Genomic DNA, 24,225 nt, shown 5'->3' with positions numbered 1-24,225 from the left:
TGTGGCTCGTCAGTGATCGAGGACAGGGTGCTCCTAGCGGCTGTTGTTCTTGACAATTGTGGTCTGGGAACTAGACACTAGAGAGCATGGATATGAATCTCAGAAAGCACAAAGAGAGACTGACCTAGAAATGCTGTTATGACGACAGCGTGATTGGACTTGAAGTACCCAGTGATGCCTCTGGTTGGTCTTTGACAAGATCGTCGTCATGCTGTGACTTGCAGTAATCAATGCGGAGGAGATGTCAACAACAACATCAACATCACCGTACTAGTACACAGCATCGAGTTCGAAGGCAAGATTATACCATATACGAACAGCATAGTGGGGAAGAGTCATATTGCGATTCAGAAGCGCGAAATAAAGAATCTTCGCAAAGTGAGCATTAAGATACGGCATCTTAGCGCCCCGAGATCCGTTTTCTCTCTGTAATTTCTCTGGCCGACGCTCCCGCGTCAAAGCCCCATCACAGACTCTCGAAGTGCTCTTTGCGACACCAGACTAATAACAACCGCATCTTTCGAAAATCTCTGTATTGACTGGCATCCTGAAGGACATCTGAACGACACCTACGACCGCTGGTATATCTCCCTGGTACGACGACAATGGCGCTTCCCGCCATCTTCCGCATGTTGCGGCCTAAGGTGCGTCTTTACAATCATGATGCGACACGGCGCATACTGACGAGAAGCAGACTTTCTTGTACCTCATATCGCTGCGAACCGGTACTGAGATGATCGCTCTGACGCTACTTATCAACAAGGTGTCAGGCATCTACGGTCTGATCGCCATCCTCACTGGTTATCACCTCGACTGGCTGCAACTCACCATGTACATCTACTCGATCGGCATCCTCGGCGCCCTCTGCTATCTATCACCACACATCAAGCGTCAGAGCCCGTTACAATGTCTTGCCCTCGCCTGGCTCTACGTACTCGACTCACTGATCAACGCTACCTACACTGCACTTTTCGGCACAACTTGGTTCTTGATGCTCGCACGTCACATCAACGACGACGTCTCTGGAGATGACTCCAAATTTCCCGGTGGCAAGATGATGAATGATACCGCAGGCTTCACTAGCCCCGAAGTCAACGCAACTCACGTTGAGGTTGTCGCAACTCCTGCCATGCCCGGTCAAAAGGCTGTCGCTGTAGGCGTCAACGACGGCTCCGCCCTCGGACAAGCAGTCTTCCAGTCTGGTAGCATCGCTAGTATCACTGTTATCTGCGCCCTCTGGACTATCCGCATCTACTTTTGCCTGGTCGTCGTGGCCTACGCCCGCGGTGTTTTGCGCCAGCACATCCTCATGACCTCCGCCAACAACTTCGGCCTTCAAGGAGGCTCCGAGCGTACCGATTTGGCAGAAAACCCGTTCCGTGAGGGGCGCGAAGAGGGCGAGGGCTGGAAGGGTCGTCTTGGACGCGTTATGACCTCGGTCGGAAAGGGATACTGGCTTGGCAAAGATGATGAGGATGAGTGGGTTCGTGGTACTGGCGAGCGCTTCACCAACAAGAAGCGTCTCAACATCAAGGTCCCTGAGCCTGGCGTCGGCGAGCGCGAAAGAAGAGCTAGAAGCGGCACTGGACCGCCGCCGATGGTCAAGAAGCAGGAGACATCCTGATCTAGGAGATGATTCACGTTCACGAGGCACTTGATATGTATCTTAATGTGCATGTATACTCAGGGGCACACACAGGAGTTCGGGGCAGGAGATTTCTTTACGTAGCAAAGACCTATTCTTGTATAATCGATAGTTGGGTAAACACGGCTTTTCCTTCTCGTATGTCGCCGAAGAAATTTGACCTGTCATTTCGTTAAAGTTCGTTCTTGAGCCAGGTGAACGCTGGCTGCTCCCTCACGCTCTCCACTTGGCTCAGGGATCCCGGCAGAGCGACGGTGAACCTAGATAGTCGGACATACGGCCGATCTGTTGACAATGACGAAGCATAGGTCGATGCTACCCTGTGCATCGGAGAATTATGGACGCAAAAAATCTAGTAAAGTGCAGCTAATGCAAGCCGTGACTATCGTAGGATTTTGCAGTAACCGAAGCCTTGGTTTACATGGGTGCATGCTCGTCAAAGTCGACTTCAAGAACCCTTGGCCGTTGTCATATGAAACCAAGCAGGAATTTTGAGTTTCGCGGACCGCAAATGGGTGGCTGAAATATTATCATTCGTGGCTGGGCAGAAAGCCGACTCACTACAACCGCAATCTCGGTGTCTCTTCGAGACTCCACGCGAGGTTGGCTTGGTGCGCCCCAGACGACGACAGTGCGCTGTCACAGTCGCGTGTGCTGTGGGGCATGTATCACTCGCAGCTGAACGCACAAAGAATGTCAAGACATGACGAGGGCGATGAAGACCAGGAAATATCTCAAACTTCAATATGGATCAAGAATGATTCATGCCTCATGGTCTGTTTGCTCTTGCTATCATGCCCAATAGCGTCATCCCGCAGTGATCGTCTCTAATGCAAGGCTGTTTCCAAGGTGAAGCGCGCGACAGGCTGGAACAGTTTTTAGCGCCGCCTGTCTAGATACCCAAATAACCCTCTCAGAAAAGACCCTGATATCAGAGCCGCTCCGCCCCTAGGTTTCTTCTGGTCCTACTCGCTTCCAAACCTGAGCCTACCACTCAGACTCAGTCATTGTTTGTGAGCAACTAATCCATCAACATGGCGACATCATCAGCTACGGTATCCCGACTACAAAACAACATAGTGCTAGCGACAAATCTGACTTTATCAATTCGCCAGGATGCAAACGATGACCCTAACGTTGGCAGCGCGCAGAACGTGTCGTCTTCTGCTACAGGTCTTCTTTCTACCCTCGCCCCTGTCGCCTTGGTCGCATTGGTGTGGTTCACATTATTCTTAATCTTCAGAAGGTGGTTCCCAAGAAACTATCGCCCAAGAACTTTCTTGGGAAGCATTCAAGAGCGCGAAAGATCACCCAAACTACCAGACGGATTGTTCGGCTGGTTCAGCAGCTTCTTCAGCATTTCTGACAGCTATGTCCTGAACCATCATTCGCTCGATGGCTACCTTTTCCTGCGTCTGCTGAAGATGGCAGTCATCACTTGTCTGGTTGGTTGTTGTATCACCTTTCCGGTCCTGTTCCCAATCAACATCACCGGGGGTGGTGGTAAGTCCCAACTCGACATTCTGACTCTTGGAAATGTGACAAACAACTACTATAAGATGTTTGCGCACACTGGCTGTGCCTATCTCTTCTTCGGTAAGGTGACCAGTAGACCGCCAATAGCCCTACTAACATGGCCTCACAGGCTTCGTCATCTACATGATCACTCGAGAGAGCATCTACTACATCAATCTGCGCCAGGCTTACCTGCTCTCGCCTTATTATGCTAGTCGCCTCTCCTCACGCACCGTACTATTCACCTCCGTACCAGATGAATACCTGAACGAAACAAACCTACGCCGCATGCTTGGAGAATCTGTCGAAAGAGTTTGGATCCCTACCGATACCAGTGATCTTGAAGATGAGGTCAAGGAGCGTGACAAGACCTCACTCAAGCTCGAAGCTGCTGAAACTAAGCTGATCAAGGCCGCCAACGCTGCTCGTCTGAAGGCAAGCAAGAAGAAGGCGAAGAAAGATAACGAGGACATTGCTCTGGAGGAATTGACACCAGATGTAGAGGGAGGTTCTGCATCGTCTCGCTATGTTTCTGCAAAGGACAGACCGACTCATCGCCTGAAGCCCTTGATAGGCAAGAAGGTCGACACTATTGATTGGTGCCGTGCGGAGCTGGAGAAGAGGATTCCTAAGGTTCAAGAAATGCAAAACAAGCACAGAGCACTGGACGGCATCAAGAAGATCAACGCTGTGTTCGTGCAGTTTTCAACGTTGCAAGGGGCCCAATCTGCTTATCAGAGCTTAACACATCACCAAGTTCTTCACATGGCCCCCAGATACACTGGAATGACTCCAGGTGAAATTATCTGGAGTAACCTTCGCATCAAGTGGTGGGAGCGAGTGATTAGAGTGACTGCGACTGTATCATTCGTCGTCGCTTTGATTGTCTTCTGGTCCTTTCCTGTCGCTGCAGTCGGTTTCATCTCGAATTTGGACAACTTGAAAGATTGGAACAGTGGCAGTCCTCCGACCACTTTCAAGGAAGGCTTTACTTGGTTAAACTGGCTTCTCGCCTTACCACACACTATCTTTGGCGTTGTCTCTGGTCTCCTGCCTACTGTGGCTCTTGCTATCCTGATGTCGGTGTTACCCATCATTCTCCGTCTGATGGCTAGACTTGGAGGTGACCCTTCTCTTTCAGCCATCGAACTGACCGTCCAGAACACGTACTTCGGCTTCCAGATTGTTCAAGTCTTCTTGGTTGCTACTCTTGGTTCTGCTGCATCTTCGGCTCTCGGATCGATTCTTCCCAATCACATCGATCAGATTCCCAGTCTTCTGGCCTCATCGATCCCTAAAGCATCCAACTTCTATCTTTCCTATTTTGTCCTCCAAGGTTTAGGTGTGGTCTCAGGAACACTGCTCAACTTGAGCGGCCTTGTTCTTTTCATCGTCCTTGGAAAGTTCTTGGACAACACACCTCGTAAGATGTACAAGCGATGGACATCCCTCTCCTCTATGTCTTGGGGAACCGTGTTCCCTCCGTACACCAACCTTTTCGTGATCGCGATCTGTTATGCGATCATCGCCCCATTGGTGCTTCTTTTTGCAGCCATCGGTCTCTATCTGTTCTACCTGGCCTATCGTTACAACTTGTTGTACGTGTCAAATGCGAATATTGATACCAAAGGTCGCGTATATCCTCGCGCCTTGCAGCAAGTCTTTGTAGGCCTCTACATTGCGGAAGGTTGTCTGATTGGATTGTTCGCCATCGCTACAGGATCTTCGGTCGGAGCGTTAGGTCCCTTGATCTTGATGATCATCTTCATGGTCTTCACAGCTCTCTACCATCTGTCCCTCAATGCTGCGCTTGAGCCTCTGATCAATTATCTGCCCAAAAGCCTAGAAGCCGAGGAGCGTCGTCTGTTGGACGAGGACACCGAAGCTGAAAGAGGAGAAAAAGGCATGACCGCTACCAACAACACTGAGCTTGGTCCATCGCCTCACACCAAGCCCACTTTCTGGCAAAAGTTCCTTCGTCCCGACATCTACACCGATTACGCGACTATGCGTCGTTTGGTGCCAAAGATGATCAATATCAGATACGAGGACGAGGAGGAGCAACATGCCTATTACAACCCAGCAGTCACCGCCGGCCCACAACTTTTGTGGATTCCACGCGACCCCATGGGCGTGAGTAGACAGGAGGTTAGAGAAACAAGCAAGGTCATACCAATCACAGACGAGGGTGCTTCTCTCGATGAGAAGAACAAGATTGTATGGGACGCCGAGGATGGTCGCCCGCCTATATGGCAAGCCCCAGTCTACTACTGAGGTTTAAGCCTGCTGCCAGACTCTGGGAATGCCATACAACGCGAAGCAAGACTGGACCAAACGAAGTCTTATTATACTCACACGCCTATTCATGATTGACCATATACCTATCTTACGTCCAAGCAATGGAGTGGACAATGTTACTACGTACGAGATATTGATAAAGCGACATAGCACATGCAATCAAAATGCCATTGACGTTGAAAGAGATCAGTCCTACCGTTTGAGATTGATGACTCGTTTCAGGCTTGACGCTCTTGTGACCCGTGACCCATAAGTTAGCTTGTTATCGATCAACCCGTGCATACAGTTTGTGTCGCTGCACACTTGTCCACTCAATGGCTTGTCAAAGTTTAGTCCTTACTCCGCACCGAGTGCCTGACTCGGGCTGGTGACCATAATAGCAGCAGGACTTTCGAGGAAATTCCGCAGCTCCGCCATCAGATCGTCACTCAAGCATGCAACACACGCGTTGCTTATCCACCCCTAGCAAGAGGGGTCAAGGCAACCAGGCTGACGAAAAGCAGCAAGCAATTGAAAGCTCCTTAGTATCTGCTACGAGCTGCGTTCGTCCGAAGTACCAGATCCTTACGCCACCATCTCTCCTCGACATGAAAATGGCCAATTCGAGGCCAGCCACCTGAGGTGTATGCTGCTTACAGGCTGGTGGGCAAGCCATGATCTGTCGAAGGATTGTGACCTGATGACTTGGCGTGAGGGATTCAGGTCCAACCTCCATTCGAACGAGCCTATGAGGACCTCTTAATGCACGCCGCTATTTGCTAGGAGCTTCTTCTCAAGCTGGATGAATATGACAAGGTTTGTGACTACCCCGCTGTATCCATGCAGTTCTCTGCCCCGCGTGCGGGAGCTAGATTCCGTCGGTAGCCGGCAAGCCAAACAGGGCATGGCGCTCGCTGTATTCAAACCATTATTTTTTTCGATTCTTTACAACAATTTCTAGGCATCTAATGATTCAATGCAAACCAAGATGGATCTCCGTAGGCCGTAGGTGTTACATCAGTGAATTCGCGTTCTGCTGTGTTGTCCGGCCACGTCCGCATATAAGGCGCAAACAAAGATATCCGCGGTTGGGTCACGCCATGACAGCAGACGCCGTAAAGTTCCCCAACGCGAGACGTCAGACTTCGAATCTTCCAACTCCTTCCCGACCAAGTGGTTGTTCAGCGAGTGATTTTGGTGAGCTCAGCCGGTGATTCGGACCTTGTACGGTAAGATATCTGGCCATTATATCGGCCCTTGTAGTAATAGTAGGAAACGACAGCACCACGCCACGGCGCTAGGCGACTGTTTCGTGACTTAGGTACGTGCGAGAGAGTGAGATCTCCTGCCACTCGCTGCAGGATTGACTTGGCTTCGGACTATCGCGCAAGCTGTGAAGGAGCTGCAGAGTACGGCGTCGTGTTGCTCCCTTCCAACCGATGCACGTTGACCCCTCCATTGAGGTGGGGTGAGCCCTCTTCGGGCCTGCTTCAAGTGAAGAAGGACATAAGTAGCTCGCGTTTGCCAGCCAAACAAGTCACTCAGCTTCCAAGCTATCAATTTACTCTTCCTTACTTCAAACACCACTACCTCACAACTTCCGAGAATCCTAGTCTAACTAGAAATCAATTCACAATGTCGGCACCCCAGATCCCCGAGAAGCAATGGGCACAGGTCATCGAGAAGACTGGCGGTCCCCTCGAATACAAGCAGATTCCCGTTCCCAAGCCTGGTCCTGATGAGGTCCTCGTCAACGTCAAGTTCACTGGTGTATGCCACACCGACCTCCACGCATTGAACGGTGACTGGCCTCTTGCAACTAAGCTTCCTCTTGTTGGTGGCCACGAAGGCGCTGGTGTCGTTGTTGGCCGCGGTGAGCTCGTCAGTGAGGTCAACATTGGTGACCATGTCGGTATCAAGGTATGTGTTACTATCGCTCATTCAATTGGCTTGACTAACAATGCCTCCAGTGGATCAACGGCACATGTCTCTCCTGCGACTTCTGCATGCAATCAGATGAACCCCTCTGTGCCAAGGCCGCTTTGTCAGGCTACACAGTACTGCCGAATCTCATCACCTTGGACTCATCTCAGTTGTGCTGACATTTGCCAGGTTGACGGTACCTTCCAACAATACGCCATCGCCAAGGCCGCTCACGTCGCCAGACTCAACAAGGATGTGCCTCTCGATGGTGTCTCACCTGTGCTCTGCGCCGGTATCACCGTCTACAAGGGTATCAAGGAGTCTGGTGCTCGTCCTGGTCAGACAGTAGCCATCGTCGGTGCTGGTGGTGGTCTCGGCTCGCTCGCACAGCAATACTGCAAGGCCATGGGTATCCGCACAATCGCCATTGACGCTGGCGACGACAAGGAGAAGATGTGCAAGGAGTTGGGCTCGTATGCATTCGTCGACTTTAGCAAGAGCAAGAACGTCGTCAAGGATGTTCAGTCTGCCACTGAGGACGGTCTTGGTCCCCACGCTGTCATCCTTCTCGCTGTCTCTGAGAAGCCCTTCCAACAGGCTGCCGAGGTATGCTTTCCCATCAAGACCTCTTCCTCTTGGAAATGATCACTAACATGAGGCAGTACGTCCGTCCTCGTGGTACCGTCATCTGTATCGGTCTGCCCGCCGGTGCTTACCTCAAGGCCCCCGTCTTTGAGTCCGTCATCAGAATGATCACCATCAAGGGTTCATACGTCGGTAACCGCAGAGACACCGCAGAGGCTCTCGACTTCTACGCCAAGGGTCTGATCAAGGCTCCCTTCAAGACTGTCGGTCTCTCAGAGCTCCCCAAGGTCTTTGAAATGATGGAAAAGGGACAGATCGCTGGTCGCTACGTCCTCGATACCTCAAAGTAAAGTTTTGGTGTGGTTTGACACACTATCTTGGAAGCAAATATGAACAGTCATGATTGGGAAATGGCTGTCTGAAATGATTACGACTTTTTTGGGCCGTTGAGCAGTTGCTTTTTCTTTGTGTTCTTTCTTCTTTCGACCTACTGTATATAATATAATCGGTCTTCTTTACCCCAACTTCCAGGCATTGAGTCCTCGTGATCAAGTGACCAAGAAACAAAGCTGATAGTTAAAAATCATGATTGGAAGATATTGGTATGATAGCATGTGCGCCTCCGACTCCCCAAACCCCTCCTTAGCAAAGCATCCGTCTAGTATCAATAGCCATATTTCTCCACATCGTAATGTTCAAATCTACTCGCCATCATCCGAACAAACTCATCGAAGTAACTCGTACTCTATTCCTCAGTCGTAATTTGACGTCCGCTTTGGTATTATGTTTTGATGAGTTGAAACACTTAAGTAGGTTCGAGCGTCCGTCTGAGTGGATTTAGTCATAAGGTCAAGCGTCCCACTTTCGCCTTTAGGATATAAAAATCGCAGAAATGGAAGAAAGATATGCATCACGCATTTAATGTTCTGATTCCCACGGCGTTGGCTACCTACCTCCTGCAAAAGCCCTCTCCAATTATCCTCGTCCCCGATATACAAATTCCTCATTGATACCACTCCCTCTCATCATAAGTCGTCATAGTCTCAAATCCATCAGGCTGTGGCTGTGGCACTTGCTGTTGCTGCGGAACTCCAACACCAGCACTTCCAATCACGGACGAATACCCAGTGGCAGTTGGGAACGTCCCGAGTGGAGGTCCAGCAGTAACTGGACTCTGGCCCATGGGTGTGACTCCCATGTCAATCCCTCCATTCCAGTTTCCAAAGCCTGAAGCTAGTTGTGCTTGGTCTCGGAAGACCCAGTCTTGACTGTCTCGTAACAGCTGTTCTACGCCACCAAACATGTCTGAGGGGCTGGCTGCTTGGGTGAAGGTCCCGGCTGGCGACTCAGCTGGATTGGGTTGTAGTCCGTTTGTAAAAGGTGTGGATTGTGCGGATGGGTAGTTTGTCGCGCGAATCTCAGAAGCAGATTGTGGGGGCAGAGCGAAAGGACTTGCTGTTGACTGTGTATTGAACGGGACTTGTCCATACATGGGTGCAGAGGCGTTGGCCATCATGGCTTGCTGTGCTGGAGTCCATGCAGGTCGCTGTTGTGTGAGCGGAACCTGTGGCCTTTGAATCGGCAAAGCGTCTGATGTTCCTATCATTGTCATAAAGGACGCTCGACGAGCCGCTGGACTCGGCGTATCCGTGCTATGAGGGCCGAATTTGTTCTCGGCACGTGCAAGTACGGTGGCTGCTTCCTCAGGCAACTCGACTTTCCACTTTCGTGCCATGACGGCAATGATGCTCAATGTGCGACGTGCGCCAAGCCATCCTTCTCCAATCTCTTCAAGATGCTTGATGCCGTGGATAATATCACGTCGAGCATTCTTGTCGGGCAGATTCAGCAGGTGGATAGTACATGCCGAATGCATGATGTAGACTGTCACGTTACAAATCTGCCGTAGCCCATGCGATCGCTTATACAAGCGCATGAGCTTTGAGATCATAGCAGCAGCTTGCGTACACAGTCTTCGTGGACTGACATTGGTCGGTAGCGGTGATGTGCTTTGGTTGTATTTGAGGAAGGGGCGGAACAGATGGATAAACAGAAGCTGGAAGAACATGTGCATGGTCAGGACACTGCTGAGACCTCCCTCTTTGGGTTCCAGCTCAGCAGGCAGACTGCGACGCCAGGTCTCGAGGCGAGTGTGGATATCACTCAACATCTTGAGCTCAGCTTGCCTACCACGACTCTTGTCCATGTCACTAGGATTGTAGAAATGTCGCATCAGATCGTTGCTGATCTCGCACAGCACGGAAATTTGAAGCGCCACTGCACGTGTGCGGGCAGGCTGCGATCGGGCACTCATGAAGCCAGAATCAGTGTACGGTGCCCATGAGGCGCTGTCTTCGTCCGGGAAAACATCAAATTTGGGCACTGTAATGGCAGAACTGGGTAGTTGTGGTAGACGGCCCAGATAGTTTGACCAGCATTTGTCAAATAGAAAGCACCCCCAGAAAGTGATTCGACGAGCATCCTCTTCCTCGGCGTCGATTGTGTGATCAGCTCCGTGAGATAGACCAGACGAGTCAATGTTCAAGCCCATATCACAGGCCATGCGGAAGCTCATGGCCGAGTAAACCCAGCCTTTGGCCTCGCGACCACAGCCCGCCTCGCGTACACTCATAAGTGCCAGAGCCTGAACTGTGGTCATCTTTGGCTTCTCGTATTCGTCGTTGTCCACGATCAAACGTTTGGCCTCGCGGAAGAAGTGGTCACCAGCAGTCGCCGAGTCTTCAGGGTTCTCACGAGCGCCAGGTGATGACGTGAAATGGCATCCAAGAGCGAGGATAGCATTAACCAGCAATGGTGTACAATACTCGGTCTTTCGGCGAGTGTCAGATGGTGGTTTCCCTCGCATGAAATCGCGGTAGAACAGGTGCTTGGGCAAGCATGTGAAATATGTGTAGTGCCATGTAAAATACATGTTAACCAGATGCATGACCAGCTCAGGATCAGACGTCTGGGTCGTCCATGATGTGACAGGATTCTCCTGCTGAGGATAGGCTTCGGACATGGATGAAGTTTGCGACTCTTCATCGGACTGCATGAACAGCAGATTCGAAGTGCCACCAATGTAGCGGACCGAGCCATCGTCAAGCCGCAGCTCGCCCACTCGTGTAGACAGTTGCTTCTCGAAAAGTGGTGTCGCCGTTGACGGACCATTTGTGGAGTGCTGTATGAAGTCTTCCTCTTGCTGATCGTCGGATTCATCGGTAGCCTGACCTTGCTCACGAGCAAGAACACGTTCGGCGACTTTGTCCAAGCTTTCGCATGTCCTCATCTCGCGCACCAGGCTCGGCACATCGTCCTCCGGGTAGTTCAGTATGGCGTGAATAAGAGTTTGCAAGGTGGAGTTGCGCGTCTTGATGGAATCGGCATCGCTTCGATAGACACCCTTACGGCGGTGGTCCGAGTTCGGGTCGTAGATGCACTCGGTGCCATAGACTTGCGAGCAAGCAGCGCATGCGGGTGTGTTACCGTCGCACTTTGACTTTCTCTTGCGACAGGCCACACAGGCTGAGCTCACACATCGTCGCTTGTTCGAGTCATCGCCAGCAGCGTCCGATGCTGTCTCGTCCTTCTCCTTCCGGCGATGGCGAGGGCGCGATTTGGCCGTCGTCTTGGTGGTGGTTGAGGCCGTCACTGCTCCCGCTCCAGGGCGTGATGGCGGCTGCGGCTGCTGCTGCTGCGGTTCCATCGACCTCACAAAGCTGTCACATGGGTTGCCGCAAATCGATATCCAGGTACCCCGCGGTCAAGGCGCTCGTCTCCGAGGACTTGTTCGTTGTTGCGTCGGCCGGGATTTGTGGGCATTACTAGTCAACGATCCGTCGTTGGCCTTGTACGAGTAGAGGTCTGCATCCTGTCCCTTAATGACATGCTGACAAACATGATGCTTGTGTTGGCCTCACATATGCTTTGCGTTATCGGACCGCCCACCTCGTAGCCGCCCGTCCAATCATACCGCTGCTTGATGATAAGCCGAGCCGCCAATATCTCCACGAGGCGTCAGAACCGACCAAACACATCTCGACCTTGTCAACTTATCATGAACGCCGTTGGCTACCAAGACTCTTTTGCATTACTGTCGCTAGCTATGTCTTGATACTGGCGTCCTCCTATATCCCTACTTCGTCCACCCTGTTCATCATTTACTCGGCCTTGGCAGCCATACCTAGAAGCTCCGACTCGCCATGGAACACGACAAAGTGATGTTTGAGAAGAACGTCACCAAAGATTTGCAGATCGCTGCCCGAGTTGCTCTGTATTCCACCAAAGCACGTCTTTGAGCTGACTGGCGCAAATGTGATGCCTGAACCAGGGATGTTGGCCATGTAATTGTCTCCAACAGCTACGGCGAACTCGGGCAAGTCCTCTGAACAATCATAAGTATACCCACCAACGGTGCTGTCGTACTTGGCACTCGGGACTTGAGCGTAGTATGCACGAACAACCTCGGGGTCAAGCAGCAACAGACTGGTACCAGTATCAACAATGGCAGGTGTAGCGCTGCTTCTCTGGTAAGTGCGACCACCAATGCTGTAACTGTTGCTATCAATCTGCCAGAAGCCAGAGCTCGCGTTGACGTTGGTGAACATCAAGTCGCCGGTAAACTTGGATGAATCGATGGTACCGAATTCGTATGTTCCACTACCGTCGAGATCCAGAGCAGCTGTAAAGACTGGCTGAGCCAACTCAGACATGATGTTATCGAAGAAGGTCTTCTGTGAATCGGGCGAGACAGAGTTGACGGTCGAAAACGCAAGGCCCACGAGACCGTCCGAGTCGGCATCCGAGACAAAGGCGCTAGAGACAGAAGTGGCCAATTCGATGACTTGACGAGTGACAGTAGCGCCACCAATATCAACAGTATCGCAACCCACAGTTCCTGCTGCACCGCTACCATCACCGTAAGAAAGGCTGAAAGTGTAACCTCTAAGCTCCTGGTAGGTTGAGCTCTTGGAAGGATCGTAGGCGCTGTGCTCTCCAATCTCGTCGCTAGTAAGGGCAGTACTGAATACCCATCTATTGACATCGTTAGTGTCCGGTCTTCACATTCGCGACCTGGCTTCACACATACAGGTCTGCAGAGCCTGTATCAAAGTTCAGGTTGAGTTGTTGGCCACCAATGGTGACAGGAGACAGGTACTCGGCACCGTTATCAGCAGGCGTGGCAATGACTTCACCAGTTTCATCATCTTCCGGCTCGACAGCAGGAGTCTTAGCGGCAGCAGAAGCAGAGGAGGCTGCTGGGGCCGAAGTACCCCAGGAGAAAGTCGCTGAAAGGAAAGTCTTGATTCTAGCAGCTGCATGAGTCGTCTGAGTGGACTGGTCATCGCTAAAGTCAGAAGTGACGTTCGAAGGAGAAGAAGAAGAAGCGTCCGCGTTGAAGGTCTTGGTAGTAGGAGTCTTGGAAACAGCAACCAAAGGAGTACCGTCTGGAGTGGTCATTGACCAACCGAACTTGCGGTATGCGCGGCCCATGGCCTCGGACGGTTTACGAATGTAGCCAGCCTTGCGGATTCGGGGCACGGTGAAAGAACGCTTAGTAAGAGACTGTGTAGCGGTTTGTTTGGCAGTCGGTGCGGCCAGCGCAACCGTAGCCAGAATAGCCACCAGAAGAAGAGCGAAAGAGTGATGCATCTTGATCAGAAGATACGCGGTAACGAGAGGAAGGGTATGTTGAGAGGTTTGCCGAATGTCGGGAAAATTTATCAAAGGAGGCTGGGAGAAAAGAGTGTGAAAGACTGAGCCAAAGCAGTCGACTTCTACGCAACAGTGAACGATCTTCACTGTGCAAGAAGTGAGAATTGAAAGACGCAAAACAAAAATGGAAGGAAGCGTGGACGATATGACGTGAAAAGAGAGAAAGTCGACCCCTTAGAGCAAGGCGAAACCAGTACTTTTGTACGTACACACAGAGGGGCGCTTCTCTTTCCAATTACTTCACAGTCCTTGTTCCAGACACTTTAAACACCCGCTTCGCTAACACACCCTTGGGACTCTGGCTATCGTTTAGGACAAAGGCTCAGAACCAAGGGGAAGACATGTCTTGGTAAGGTAGGTGCTTGTCTGCGCACGGAGCCTTGACTCAACAGCGCGAAAGGTGCGTCAAAATACCATCGGAGTCAATGACATGCATAATTTATGGGGACGCATGGCAAACGATCGGATCCTCACTTCTCGTATATACAATCCAGCACAACTGGGGTCTGCGACGGCTCGGCACGTCAGTGATCCTCATAAGCAGTTTTGCTTGTAGAAAGTAAGAGCCTTCTCAAGCATTTTGTACCAACCTGGTCTGGTCTCAGCCTCTATGGCTTGCTCAAATCAAACAGCTGTGCCTCTATGAACATGGTCGACTGACCAGCCTTGCGTCTCCACATTCGTTGAGCCGAGCGGTCGTCAAGTCCTGCAACAATGTATATGATCTCCTTCATCTTCTCAGACGCTTACTTGCACTCTACCGTCTTGGCCTCCGTAGCCAAGTGTTTCGAATATCTTGTCCTGCGGAGACGATGAGCCACGCAAGACTGAACAGCATGACAGCTCCTCTACACCTGTAATTTACTGCCTAAAGCCAAGCACGCAGGTGTCTCACCACTGAGGCTTCTTCATGACGTTTTCAGCGCGAGCTTCATCTTTATACAGCGTCAAGTCCGCTGATGTATTTGTCCTTTGCTAGCCGCTGCAGGTTGCCTCATGAAACATGGCTGTGGGTCGCGGGCCCGAGGTGCAAGGACAAACGATCAGGGGTTGAACCTCGCTTGAAGCCGGATGTGTTTTGGCGGGTCCAACGTGAAACAAGTCACCCTAGACTGGTGCCGCCGACGTCTCTATCTTCATCCGTAAACGAGTATGTAAATAGTGGCATACATTTGCAAATGTAAGACTGGTTTGTTCTTGGCACATGTACCTTGATTCATCTTGAAATTGAAATGCGGCGACATAGTGTCATAGTCAAAACATGTCACAGGAAACCTGTCGGGGTGTGAACACGAATGAAGTGATCTATTATCTACAAGACCAAACCTCGAAGCCCAATGTCTATAAACTAAATAGAGCGACCAACCCCCAATCCAGGTGGAACAAAAACAAAGCAGAAAACGCCATCGCTCAGGGTAACACAAACGCTACACAATCTTTACTAGATCATTGTGGGCTGCATGCCAAAGAATCTCCTGATGTTGAGCCACGTCTCAAATGCAGAGAGCTTGAACTCGATGCGAGCAAAATCGGCCCAGGCTGTGAATCTGCGCCAGAGCCTTCTAGGACCAAACCCAGCAGCCGCCAAAATCTCCATTTTCTCTTCGTAGACTGCACGGGCAGCGTAACGTGCTAGGATCATAAAGGTGCGAACGGGTCCTTGGCGAGTATGTAGATTCTCGTCGAGACTGCGGGTAAGATCATTGGTCTTGAGGATCAGTAGAATGACACGAGGCACTTGGCCCAGAAGCTGGACTAGCTGTTCGAGCATACCATCGCCTAGTGCATCTGAGATAGCCTCTTTCTCCTCGTCCGTCCTGGAAGTTGCGACACTCTTGGTGACCACACGGTAATCGCGGCCAGTGATTGCAGAAGCAAAGAGAGGGAACTGTTCATCGTTAATGCCAGCCACCTCCTTTGCGTACTGACGCATGCGTGGCTCATCAGCATCCAATACAGCAAGCCATAACTTGGCGTAGCTACGGCGGAGGGTATTGTCAGGCACACGATAAAGACCATGGTCGTAAAGAACAACGTCGAAATTATTAGGGGCACGCTTTGAGGTGTTCAAGCGGATAGCGATGTTGCCGCCGTGAGGATCGCAGTGCAGGGGAGCATCTTTGCCGAAGATCATCTCGTTAAAGATGCGGGCGAGGGCAGCGGAAACTTCATCTCGGTCGATGTTGTTGGCGTCGAGATAGGCCAGATCATCAGGTCTGTGGCCAGTCACGAAGTCCATGACAAGGATACGTCGCTGGGCCCAATGGACTCTGGGAATAATGACAGGTAGGTAGGCGACTTCAGCAAAGTATTTGCGAGCGAGTTCGGCGTTGGAGCCTTCGAGAGCGAAGTCCAACTCTTTCGGCAGACTTTGATCCATCTCATCACTCAGCCAGGTCAGATCGTATTCAGGGAAGAAACGCTTCAGGGTACGGAAGGTGAAACGAGTGAGAGCCAGGTCGAGAGTGGCCCATTCGTCAAGCGCGGGATGCTGGACCTTGACGGCGACGTGTTCACCAGTCTCGCGCAGAGTAGCGGTATGGACCTGAGCGAGCGAGGCGGCACCAATTGGAGTGGTATTGAAGTCTGAAAAGTAGTGTGATAGGTTGTGCCCAGTGTCCTTCAAAACCATAGCTTCAACGCTCTCCATAGAAGACACCGGACATTGGTCTTGCAGTGGGATGAAAGTATCACACCACTCAGAAGGCAGAAGGTAGTTCATGCTGCTAAGATGTTGTCCCAACTTGACGAAGATGGAGCCATTCTTTTGCAAGACAACGAGGGTACGCTCGGCGCAGCGCTGGTGACAGGTCTTGAGCAGAGTCTGGTATTCTGCTTCGGGCAGGGCGTCATATTGGTTGAGGGTCCGGCGATAATCGTTGATGTTGAGGGCGAGAGTGCTGACGACTCTTCCAGTACGCTGGGCTGCTATCCAGATATAGCGTGCATCATCACTGACAGCCACGGCACCAGTGGCCGCAACAACGATGCCACCCAAGACATATAGACGTTTCCGGGACTTGGGAGCCTTCAAAGGAGCGGGTCCAGTGGCATATGCGCGCTTGTTGAGGACGTCACTTGGTCGAATAGAGAAGGTCCATGATCGGTGCGAGGCTGGTCGCGGGTGCCACGGCGCTCGACCTGCCGCAGTCCTGAACAGAGATGCCCATCCAGACGTTCCGTTCATCGCATCGTGTATAAGACCATGTCCTGCCGCCCCGTCGAAAATTACAGGGACCCTCGAGAACTTGCATGACGCGCTAACTTGCGATCAACCAACGCCGCCGATCTCCCCCGAACCCCTGTTTTGTGCTTGTGCATAAATTATTTGTGCTCTTGTTTACCCTCGTCATAGCCTATCGAATGCCGTGTCCTGTCAACCACAGACGATTGTAGATACTGAAGATCACTGTGGATTGTCACGGCTTTTGCATCTCTGCCACGAGTATGTTAGACCGACAGAGGGTGATTGATTTCGTTCTCTAGCACGGTAGGAAAAGAATCTATTCTTCAGGCATCACGATCTCGTCTCCATTCTTCTCTGACACATTCATGGCCACGAGGAATCTGCTGACCATGTTGTACGTTGCCACCGCCGCTGTCATCTCCATGATACCGGTGTTGTCCAAGAACTTCCTCAGTGCGTCAAAGACCTCATCGTCCACCTCTACATTCTTGGTGACTTGGTCTGCATAGCATAGCACTGCCCACTCCTGGTCACTGAATGTCTCTTGCTCTTCCTTGGTCTTTGATCTGCCACCAGGTGGATAGATCTCGGCAGTACGAACAAGGTTCAGCGAAGCCCGCGGTAGTCCTCCTTTGAGTGCGAGCGGAGCATGCGAAATCCACTCGAATGTGGCCTTGTTGAGTACTGCGATTCGGCACACGGCCATTTCCATCAGGCCAGGGTTGAGGGAGGTCTTTGATCGCACTGCACCAAGCAGGCTGTTCCATCCATCGGCAATGGCGGTGTTGTGCAGCAGTGCCAGATCCAATGGCAGAAGGGGACGGGGCTTTCTACGTTCGGTGATGCGTTCATAGACTGCTTTGGTCGTCTCCGATGCATCGGCTGCTGGCTCGGTAGGTGCGTATGGAATGCGCATGTTGGACGAGGTTGTCGATTGGAAAGTTCTTGCGAAAGATAATGGGACTCGGGGTGAGAAGTGAACACGGGAGAGTCCCTTAAGAGGGACACACGTCAGCTTTAAACAATCGAGCTGCTTGACAAGTGGGGTCATGATCTCGAATGTCAATCGAGGACTCATGGCTATGAAGCCACCAGACTGAAGCCGTTTTGTCAAAGTTGATAGACTGAGATCTGGAAGCGATTGTTCCGAATCACCACTATACCGACTGCCAATGGAATTAATCTTCGAATGGCCCATTCATCTACCACTCCAAATGCTGTCCTCACATCTTCTGCTCAATTGATCATTTCGGGAATGCGACTTTGCCGTGGTCGGAGCCGTGAGAGGACCCCACAACTCCCCGGTCGTTTGCCGCGCTCTTCTCCCGAAACTCCGTTCTCGCCAAAGCAACAATTCAATCTTGTGGTTAATCTTGTAAGAATCCTTTGTTCCATGTTTCGGAGACTGCAAGGCAAAATCGTGAGTCCACTGACCCAAATAATAGCATATCCAGAATCACGTAGTTTCTCGACTCTCGGCCGACACAAAATGCTTCACCACTTGATGGTAGGGACTTGGACCCCTCCAGGTGCCATATTTACCTTCCAATTCGACGACGAGGCCTTGACTCTGAAATTGATCAAGAGGACTGAGATCCCCAAAGATGAGCCCATCTCATGGATGACTTTCGACGTATGTTTAATCTAAATACTACAATGACGTACTTTCAATTGCTCACACTGTGTCGATGACAGCATGCAAGAAAGACCATTTATGGAGCTGCTATGAAGAAGTGGAACAGTTTCTCTGTCAAGAGTCCGACGGAGATTGAACATACTGCCTCATTCCCTATGGAACACGACCCAAAGGCTTCTCAGGCAGACACAAAGACACGTGCCATCTTTATTCTGGCAGGCAAGAAGCCACCGTATAACGTATATGGCAATCCCTTCTATGATCATGCTGGCTCTGGAAACGTATTCTCTGTCAACGAGAGTGGAAGTCTGGAAAAGAATGTTCAGAACTACGATTATTGCCCGCAGACAGCAATTCATGGCATGGTCTTCGATCCTACAGAGACTTATCTATACTCGGCCGACATGTGGGCAAACAAAGTCTGGTGCCACAAGAAGGACTCAGAGACTGGAAACATGACAACGGTCGGCAGCGTCGATGCTCCTGCGGCTGGTGATCACCCTCGCTGGGTCGAAATGGCACCGAGTGGAAAGTACCTGTATGCTCTGATGGAAGGTGGAAACAGACTCGGAGTCTACTCAATAGACGAGAAGACTCACATGCCTGTCTATACTGACAAAACCTACCCTCTCGTTCCTCCAGGTATGGCTCAGGCACAAAGAAGCTGGCAAATTGTTCATCTCTAACATCAAAAACAGGTCACCAGGAGATCTACCCTAAGATGTATCGTTCAGATGTTGTCTTCCTCTCATCCAGCGGCAAATATTTGTTCGCAACATCAAGATCCAACTCACCCGACCTGACTGGCTACATTGCAGCATTCAAGCTGTCAGAGTCTGGAGATATCGAGCGTCAGATCTGTCTCAACCCTACACCTACAAGTGGTGGACACTCAAATGCCGTCAGCCCTTGCCCTTGGAGTGACGAGTGGCTGGCTTTGACCGACGACGAGAAGGGCTTCATTGAGATCTACAGATGGAATGAAGAGTTCCTTGGTCGTGTTGCTCACTGCGATGTCAAGGAGCCTGGCTTTGGTATGAATGCCATTTGGTACGATTAGAAAATTTGTGGCAAATGTACCTGGTTCTTTTCGCTATTTGTACCACAGTATCTGGCTTGCGTGCAATTTCAATATAATCACATGCACATTGTGATACCTCGTGATGATACGATCATCTTCGTCTTGGTCTTTTCCAAGACGATATTGAGATGTACACCCAGCTTACTGACATAGGATAACCGCAGATGATAGTGGCGTAGATACAAACGCTTGAGCCAATGTGTCAGTGTCTTCAGAAGAAAAGACGCATCAACGATCTAGTCAGAGTCGCTCTTCTGTCTAATAGAGCATCGTATAGAACGTGTTTAGAACGAACGTCCTTCTGCCGCTGTTTCTGCCGTGCCAAAAGGCCGACCCCCACTACCCCTCACCTCACGGACCAAGATCTTTTGTTTTCGGAGAGCAACGGCATCGTCATTCGGGATGCAAGAGAGCTCGCCGTGGTCGGCTACCCGACTCGGGAGTGGAGTTTGAGATGACCATCAATCCAGAACCAACATTTTTTTCCAGCCCTCCTCTTAGATGGTCATTCTTCACAACACATTTGCAAACCAAAGACCACTCTCCACTTTACTCCCTGAAGGAAACACTCAATACAAACAAGGGGAATCTCACACAAGAACAAGCGATCATGGCAAAGACAGCGGGCATCCTGTATGTAACTATGCAACCCTCGGCCGACCTCCCAGCCGCCGAATTCCACGATTGGTATAATAACGAACATGGTCCCAATCGCCTCCGCCTCCCTTTCATCCACAATGGCTTCCGCTACCGTGCCCGCGACTCTCAAGGCGAAGGCAAAGGAAAAGCAGAATGGATGGCCATCTACGATACCGATGACATGGACGCCTTCAACTCGGAAGCTTACCTCGCTCTCCGTGGTGCTCCCATACAGACACAGAGGGAAAGAGATATCAGACCCAGTGTTGATATCGATAGAAGGAGTTTTGACCTTGTGAGCAGTAGAGAGGCCAAGGAGTTTAAGAAGTTGGAGAAGATTGAGAATTATGGAGAGGGTAATGTTATGGTTTCTGTGAGCTTGAGGCTGAAGGCTGGGAAGAAGGGTGAAGAGTTGGATAAGTGGTATGATGAGGAGCATATCGATTTGTTGGCTAAAGTGCCTGGGTGGCTCCGTACAAGACGCTATGTCACTGCTGCCATTGATAAGAAGGATGAGGTAGAGTACATGGCTCTGCATGAATATGCGCCAAAGAACGGACTCGGTGGTAAAGAGTGGCAAGCGTCCATCGACACACCCTGGGCCAAGGACATCATGACCAATGTCGTGGGTGAAAAGGTCAGACGCGAGTACGAGCTCTTCTACACTTTTGGCGGTGCTCCCCGCGACCTCCAAAACTTCGCCAGTGCAGGCTTCAGAAGATGGGACAGCCCTGCTACACAAACCAGGACTTTCTCAACCAGCAACAATGGTGGCGCCATTGAATCTTACATCACGACCGATGATGGTGCAGAGCTTGGCTACAGACTAGAAGGCTCCACGGATCCCAACGCCCCTCTTATTGTTCTCAGCAACTCCATCCTGACTTCCTATGGCATCTGGGACCGCTTTGTGGACTCTTTCCTCGCCAAGAACAAGCAGTACCGTATCCTGAGATACAACACCAGAGGGCGCACGAGCAAGGCCGGTGAGAAGCTAGTTACAATGGACGTCCTAGCCTCTGACATCATCGCCCTACTCGACGAGCTCAAGGTGCCCAAAGCAGCAGCTATCGTCGGCGTCAGCATGGGCGGAGCATCAGTCCTCAATGCAGCCCTGACCTACCCCGACAGAATCGGTTCCTTCATCGCCTGCGACACAAACGACAAGAACCCTGAAGTCAACAGAAAGGCATGGGGAGAAAGAGTAGCTATTTGCGAAAAGGAAAACGCATCAGGTGAAGAAGGCGAAAAGATTGTAGGAGAAGAACTCGCCGAAGTGACAGTCAGAAGATGGTTCGTCAAGGAAAGCTACGATGGAGGCGAGATGGAAAAGGAGTGCGAAAGAGTCAAGCAGATGGTGGTCAACAACAGTCTCGAAGGATTTAGGGCGAGCGTGGAGGCACTGTGCGATTACAACTTCCAGCCGCACATGAAGAGTGGAAAGGTAAAGGGTGTGTTTGTGGTTGGCAGTGGAGATGGAGTATTGCCAAAGACTATGAAGGACATGGCTGCTAGATACGGCAGCGACGGCGCAGAGTGCGTCGAAATTGAGGGAGCGGGTCATTTGCCCATGGTGGAAAAGCCAGACCAAGTGGCAGAAGTTCTGGGCAGGCTTGTAGCTTCGACTTTGTAGAAGTCGAGCTACTAAACACGTCGGTGCAGCATGCCTGAACGGGATAACTCATTCACTAACCCTGGAGTCCTCCTCTCCTCCCAGCGTCAGCCAAGCAGTACTTCTCTCCCAACTCCTCGCTTGTGACGCATTTCTCAGGTGTGACGGAGCCGAGATGAAACTTTTCCGTAATTCGTGATGGTCGTGTGATACAATGGCAGAGTCCGACGACAAGTTCAAGGGGCCGGGTTGTCTCTGACGACCTGCTTGATCTTCTTCTCGTAGGCAGCGCGATCCTTGCGGAACAGGTTGTAGGCCTCGGCTTGAGCAGGCGACTCGGGGTTGGGCTCGTTCAGCAGCGACTGAATGCCGAGAAGGATCTCCTTGATGGTGATGGCGGGCTTCCAGCCTTCCTCTTCGTTGAGAATGGACAAGCAGACGGTGCCGGAAGGGTAGACGTTAGGATGGAAGAGAGGAGGAACAAACTTGCCTAGATGCGGGTTAGATGGACCTGGATGCGTAGATGGGAGTGAAGAGTGTTGCCATACACTTTGGAGGCTTTGTAGGGTACTCGTCGGGGAACTGGACCTCGAGCTTGAAGAGGCCGCCCTCCCAGAGAGTCTTTTCCTTGCCGGGGATGGAGCACTCCCACTTTTGGAGATCAAGACCGCCCTGGGGGTTCTTTGCAGGCTTTGCGACGAAACCGAAGGGATGGTCCTTGCGCCATTGCTTTCTCTCTTCCGAAAGGCGGTTGGAACAAAGCGACATGGCGGAGAGAGAGTGTGTGTTGTGACAGTCTTGAGCAGGTTCCGTTGTTGTGGAGAGAAGTGGTGGGGGTGACGTGGCGAGAGACGCGACTGCAAGGTAAGCGCCGAGTGAGGATGCGATCACGCGACGGGGTCTTGTGGATAGGAGAGAACGAGAGAAGGTGAAAGTGTTTCTGCTTCTGCTCCAACAATCGCGTCGCCTTGTCTAATCTGATTGTCTCAGTCTCAGCTGGCAAACAAACCAGGCAAACAGCACCCCGCAATGTGTCGGTGTCGGTGACGGAAGGCGGAGCGACTTTCCCTCTGGAGGCGCCAGGTCCGAGTTGAGCCTCGGCCTTTGGCTTGTGACTTGAATAAACAACTGCAGAAGTCACTTTCTCCTTGCTCGATCGACACTGCTTCGTATCAATTCACTTCTACTCAGATCGACAACATGGCAGAAAAACAACCAGAACAACACGTCGAAATGGCTCCGGATCCGGACGAGGACGATCTCTCTGACCTTGATGACATGCTCGACGAGTTCTCGGCTGCCTCGATCAAGGAACAGAAACAGCCCGCTCCTTCCACCACAACAGCACCTGCCTCAACTACTACGAAACAAGCTCCTTCCACTTCCTCCGTTCCTCCCCCACAACCTTCCGCAGAAGATGATGACTTTGCTCGTCAACTACAAGCCGGCATGGCCGAGCTGCTGGGTGGCCTCGGCGAAGACCCGGAAATGCAAAAACAGTTTCAAGAAATGATGAAGGAACTCAGTGCTGCCGCCGAACAAGAAGCCTCTGGTGCCACTGCTCCCTCGGCAGACTCTGCCTCTAAGCCCAAGACCGCTCCGACCTCTCCCACCTCTTCATCTGCCGCCAAACCTGCCTTTGCTTCGACGATAGAGAAGACCATGGAAAGAATGCAAGCCTCTGGCCAATCTGCCTCTGCTGCTGCCGCAAGCTCATCTCAGGACGACATGCTCGCACAGATGCTCAAGGATCTCGAATCTGGCAACTTCCCTTCTATGGATGGCGATTCAGGAGACTTCAACTCCATGCTCATGGGTATGATGGAACAGCTGGTTAACAAGGACATCCTTTACGAGCCCATGAAGGAGTTGCATGATAATTTCCCTGAATGGTTGGAAAAGAACAAGGACTCGACATCAAAAGAGGACCTGCATCGCTACAAAGCACAACAAGCTGTCGTTAAAGACATTGTTGACAGGTTTGAGAAGAAGGGCTATAGTGATGACAACAAGGAGGACAGTGATTATATTGTCGACAAGATGCAACAGGTACTTTCGCCCTCTACCCTCAGCGCGTTTACTTACTGTTTGCTGACCTTTGACACAGATGCAAGCAGCTGGTGCGCCACCACCAGGCCTGGTAGGCGACATGAATGCTGCTCAAGACATGCTCAGCGAAGCCGACGGCTGTAACCAGCAATAAGCTCGACTCCATTTGAGAATTCGCTGTTTGTCCCGACATGATAAAAGATACCCACGTTTACCATATTTCGAAGCGACCTGTACATTCCGAATACAAAACACATCCTCGGCTAGTATGCCATCACGTCTCCTGACCCTATCAAAGCTTTCTCTCCCTCCCCCATCATACCTAACTCAATCTACCTGCTATCTGGTCACAACCACCGCT

At 51.2% G+C, this 24,225-nt stretch overlaps 11 protein-coding genes across 11 annotated transcripts; 6 read left to right on the top strand and 5 right to left on the bottom strand.

Moving 5' to 3' along the window:
* Positions 1–272: 272 nt before the first annotated feature.
* AUEXF2481DRAFT_84790 (uncharacterized protein) lies at positions 273–1,772 on the top strand. Its single transcript, XM_013493843.1, has 2 exons — positions 273–644; positions 695–1,772. The coding sequence occupies exons 1-2, from the start codon at positions 606–608 to the stop codon at positions 1,622–1,624; spliced, it is 969 nt and encodes a 322-aa protein (XP_013349297.1). The 5' UTR covers positions 273–605; the 3' UTR covers positions 1,625–1,772.
* Positions 1,773–2,493: 721 nt separating this feature from the next.
* Positions 2,494–5,801, top strand: AUEXF2481DRAFT_35027 (uncharacterized protein). The gene is made up of 3 exons (XM_013493842.1): positions 2,494–2,700; positions 2,761–3,241; positions 3,291–5,801. Exons 1-3 carry the CDS (start codon positions 2,680–2,682, stop codon positions 5,432–5,434), a joined length of 2,646 nt encoding a protein of 881 aa, XP_013349296.1. The 5' UTR covers positions 2,494–2,679; the 3' UTR covers positions 5,435–5,801.
* An 811-nt stretch (positions 5,802–6,612) lies between these two features.
* AUEXF2481DRAFT_93761 (uncharacterized protein) lies at positions 6,613–8,295 on the top strand (the record flags this gene model as incomplete). The annotated part of the gene is made up of 5 exons (XM_013493840.1): positions 6,613–6,666; positions 6,720–7,357; positions 7,408–7,494; positions 7,550–7,966; positions 8,023–8,295. The coding sequence occupies exons 2-5, from the start codon at positions 7,073–7,075 to the stop codon at positions 8,293–8,295; spliced, it is 1,062 nt and encodes a 353-aa protein (XP_013349294.1). The 5' UTR covers positions 6,613–6,666; positions 6,720–7,072.
* A 653-nt stretch (positions 8,296–8,948) lies between these two features.
* AUEXF2481DRAFT_61161 (uncharacterized protein) lies at positions 8,949–11,651 on the bottom strand (the record flags this gene model as incomplete). The annotated part of the gene is made up of 1 exon (XM_013493839.1): positions 8,949–11,651. One exon carries the CDS (start codon positions 11,649–11,651, stop codon positions 8,949–8,951), a length of 2,703 nt encoding a protein of 900 aa, XP_013349293.1.
* A 454-nt stretch (positions 11,652–12,105) lies between these two features.
* AUEXF2481DRAFT_61184 (uncharacterized protein) lies at positions 12,106–13,405 on the bottom strand (the record flags this gene model as incomplete). The annotated part of the gene is made up of 2 exons (XM_013493837.1): positions 12,106–12,979; positions 13,035–13,405. 2 exons carry the CDS (start codon positions 13,403–13,405, stop codon positions 12,106–12,108), a joined length of 1,245 nt encoding a protein of 414 aa, XP_013349291.1.
* Positions 13,406–14,858: 1,453 nt separating this feature from the next.
* AUEXF2481DRAFT_35024 (uncharacterized protein) lies at positions 14,859–16,881 on the bottom strand. Its single transcript, XM_013493836.1, has one exon. It carries the CDS (start codon positions 16,845–16,847, stop codon positions 15,102–15,104), a length of 1,746 nt encoding a protein of 581 aa, XP_013349290.1. The 5' UTR covers positions 16,848–16,881; the 3' UTR covers positions 14,859–15,101.
* An 83-nt stretch (positions 16,882–16,964) lies between these two features.
* Positions 16,965–18,090, bottom strand: AUEXF2481DRAFT_35023 (uncharacterized protein). The gene has a single exon (XM_013493834.1). The coding sequence runs from the start codon at positions 18,043–18,045 to the stop codon at positions 17,164–17,166; it is 882 nt and encodes a 293-aa protein (XP_013349288.1). The 5' UTR covers positions 18,046–18,090; the 3' UTR covers positions 16,965–17,163.
* A 246-nt stretch (positions 18,091–18,336) lies between these two features.
* AUEXF2481DRAFT_668 (uncharacterized protein) lies at positions 18,337–19,543 on the top strand (the record flags this gene model as incomplete). Its single annotated transcript, XM_013493730.1, has 3 exons — positions 18,337–18,480; positions 18,543–19,125; positions 19,182–19,543. 3 exons carry the CDS (start codon positions 18,337–18,339, stop codon positions 19,541–19,543), a joined length of 1,089 nt encoding a protein of 362 aa, XP_013349184.1.
* Positions 19,544–20,174: 631 nt separating this feature from the next.
* AUEXF2481DRAFT_667 (uncharacterized protein) lies at positions 20,175–21,836 on the top strand (the record flags this gene model as incomplete). The annotated part of the gene is made up of 1 exon (XM_013493728.1): positions 20,175–21,836. One exon carries the CDS (start codon positions 20,175–20,177, stop codon positions 21,834–21,836), a length of 1,662 nt encoding a protein of 553 aa, XP_013349182.1.
* A 215-nt stretch (positions 21,837–22,051) lies between these two features.
* On the bottom strand, positions 22,052–22,583 carry AUEXF2481DRAFT_60955 (uncharacterized protein; the record flags this gene model as incomplete). The annotated part of the gene is made up of 2 exons (XM_013493832.1): positions 22,052–22,305; positions 22,364–22,583. 2 exons carry the CDS (start codon positions 22,581–22,583, stop codon positions 22,052–22,054), a joined length of 474 nt encoding a protein of 157 aa, XP_013349286.1.
* A 432-nt stretch (positions 22,584–23,015) lies between these two features.
* AUEXF2481DRAFT_665 (uncharacterized protein) lies at positions 23,016–24,018 on the top strand (the record flags this gene model as incomplete). Its single annotated transcript, XM_013493726.1, has 2 exons — positions 23,016–23,864; positions 23,923–24,018. 2 exons carry the CDS (start codon positions 23,016–23,018, stop codon positions 24,016–24,018), a joined length of 945 nt encoding a protein of 314 aa, XP_013349180.1.
* Between the last annotated feature and the right edge of the window lie 207 nt (positions 24,019–24,225).

Source organism: Aureobasidium subglaciale (genome assembly GCF_000721755.1).
Source record: "Aureobasidium subglaciale EXF-2481 unplaced genomic scaffold scaffold_0, whole genome shotgun sequence".
Classification (NCBI taxonomy): domain Eukaryota; kingdom Fungi; phylum Ascomycota; class Dothideomycetes; order Dothideales; family Saccotheciaceae; genus Aureobasidium; species Aureobasidium subglaciale.
Note: the sequence above shows the minus strand (reverse complement) of the source record. Positions and strands in the feature narration are given on the sequence as shown.

Coding starts and splice junctions, on each gene's coding strand:
- AUEXF2481DRAFT_84790 (XM_013493843.1), top strand. CDS start 606: ATGGCGCTTCCCGCCATCTTCCGCATGTTGCGGCCTAAG. Junction 645..694: donor TCCGCATGTTGCGGCCTAAG/GTGCGTCTTTAC, acceptor GACGAGAAGCAG/ACTTTCTTGTACCTCATATC.
- AUEXF2481DRAFT_35027 (XM_013493842.1), top strand. CDS start 2,680: ATGGCGACATCATCAGCTACG. Junction 2,701..2,760: donor TGGCGACATCATCAGCTACG/GTATCCCGACTA, acceptor TCAATTCGCCAG/GATGCAAACGATGACCCTAA. Junction 3,242..3,290: donor CTGTGCCTATCTCTTCTTCG/GTAAGGTGACCA, acceptor ATGGCCTCACAG/GCTTCGTCATCTACATGATC.
- AUEXF2481DRAFT_35023 (XM_013493834.1), bottom strand. CDS start 18,045: ATGGGCCATTCGAAGATTAATTCCATTGGCAGTCGGTATAGTGGTGAT.
- AUEXF2481DRAFT_35024 (XM_013493836.1), bottom strand. CDS start 16,847: ATGAACGGAACGTCTGGATGGGCATCTCTGTTCAGGACTGCGGCAGGT.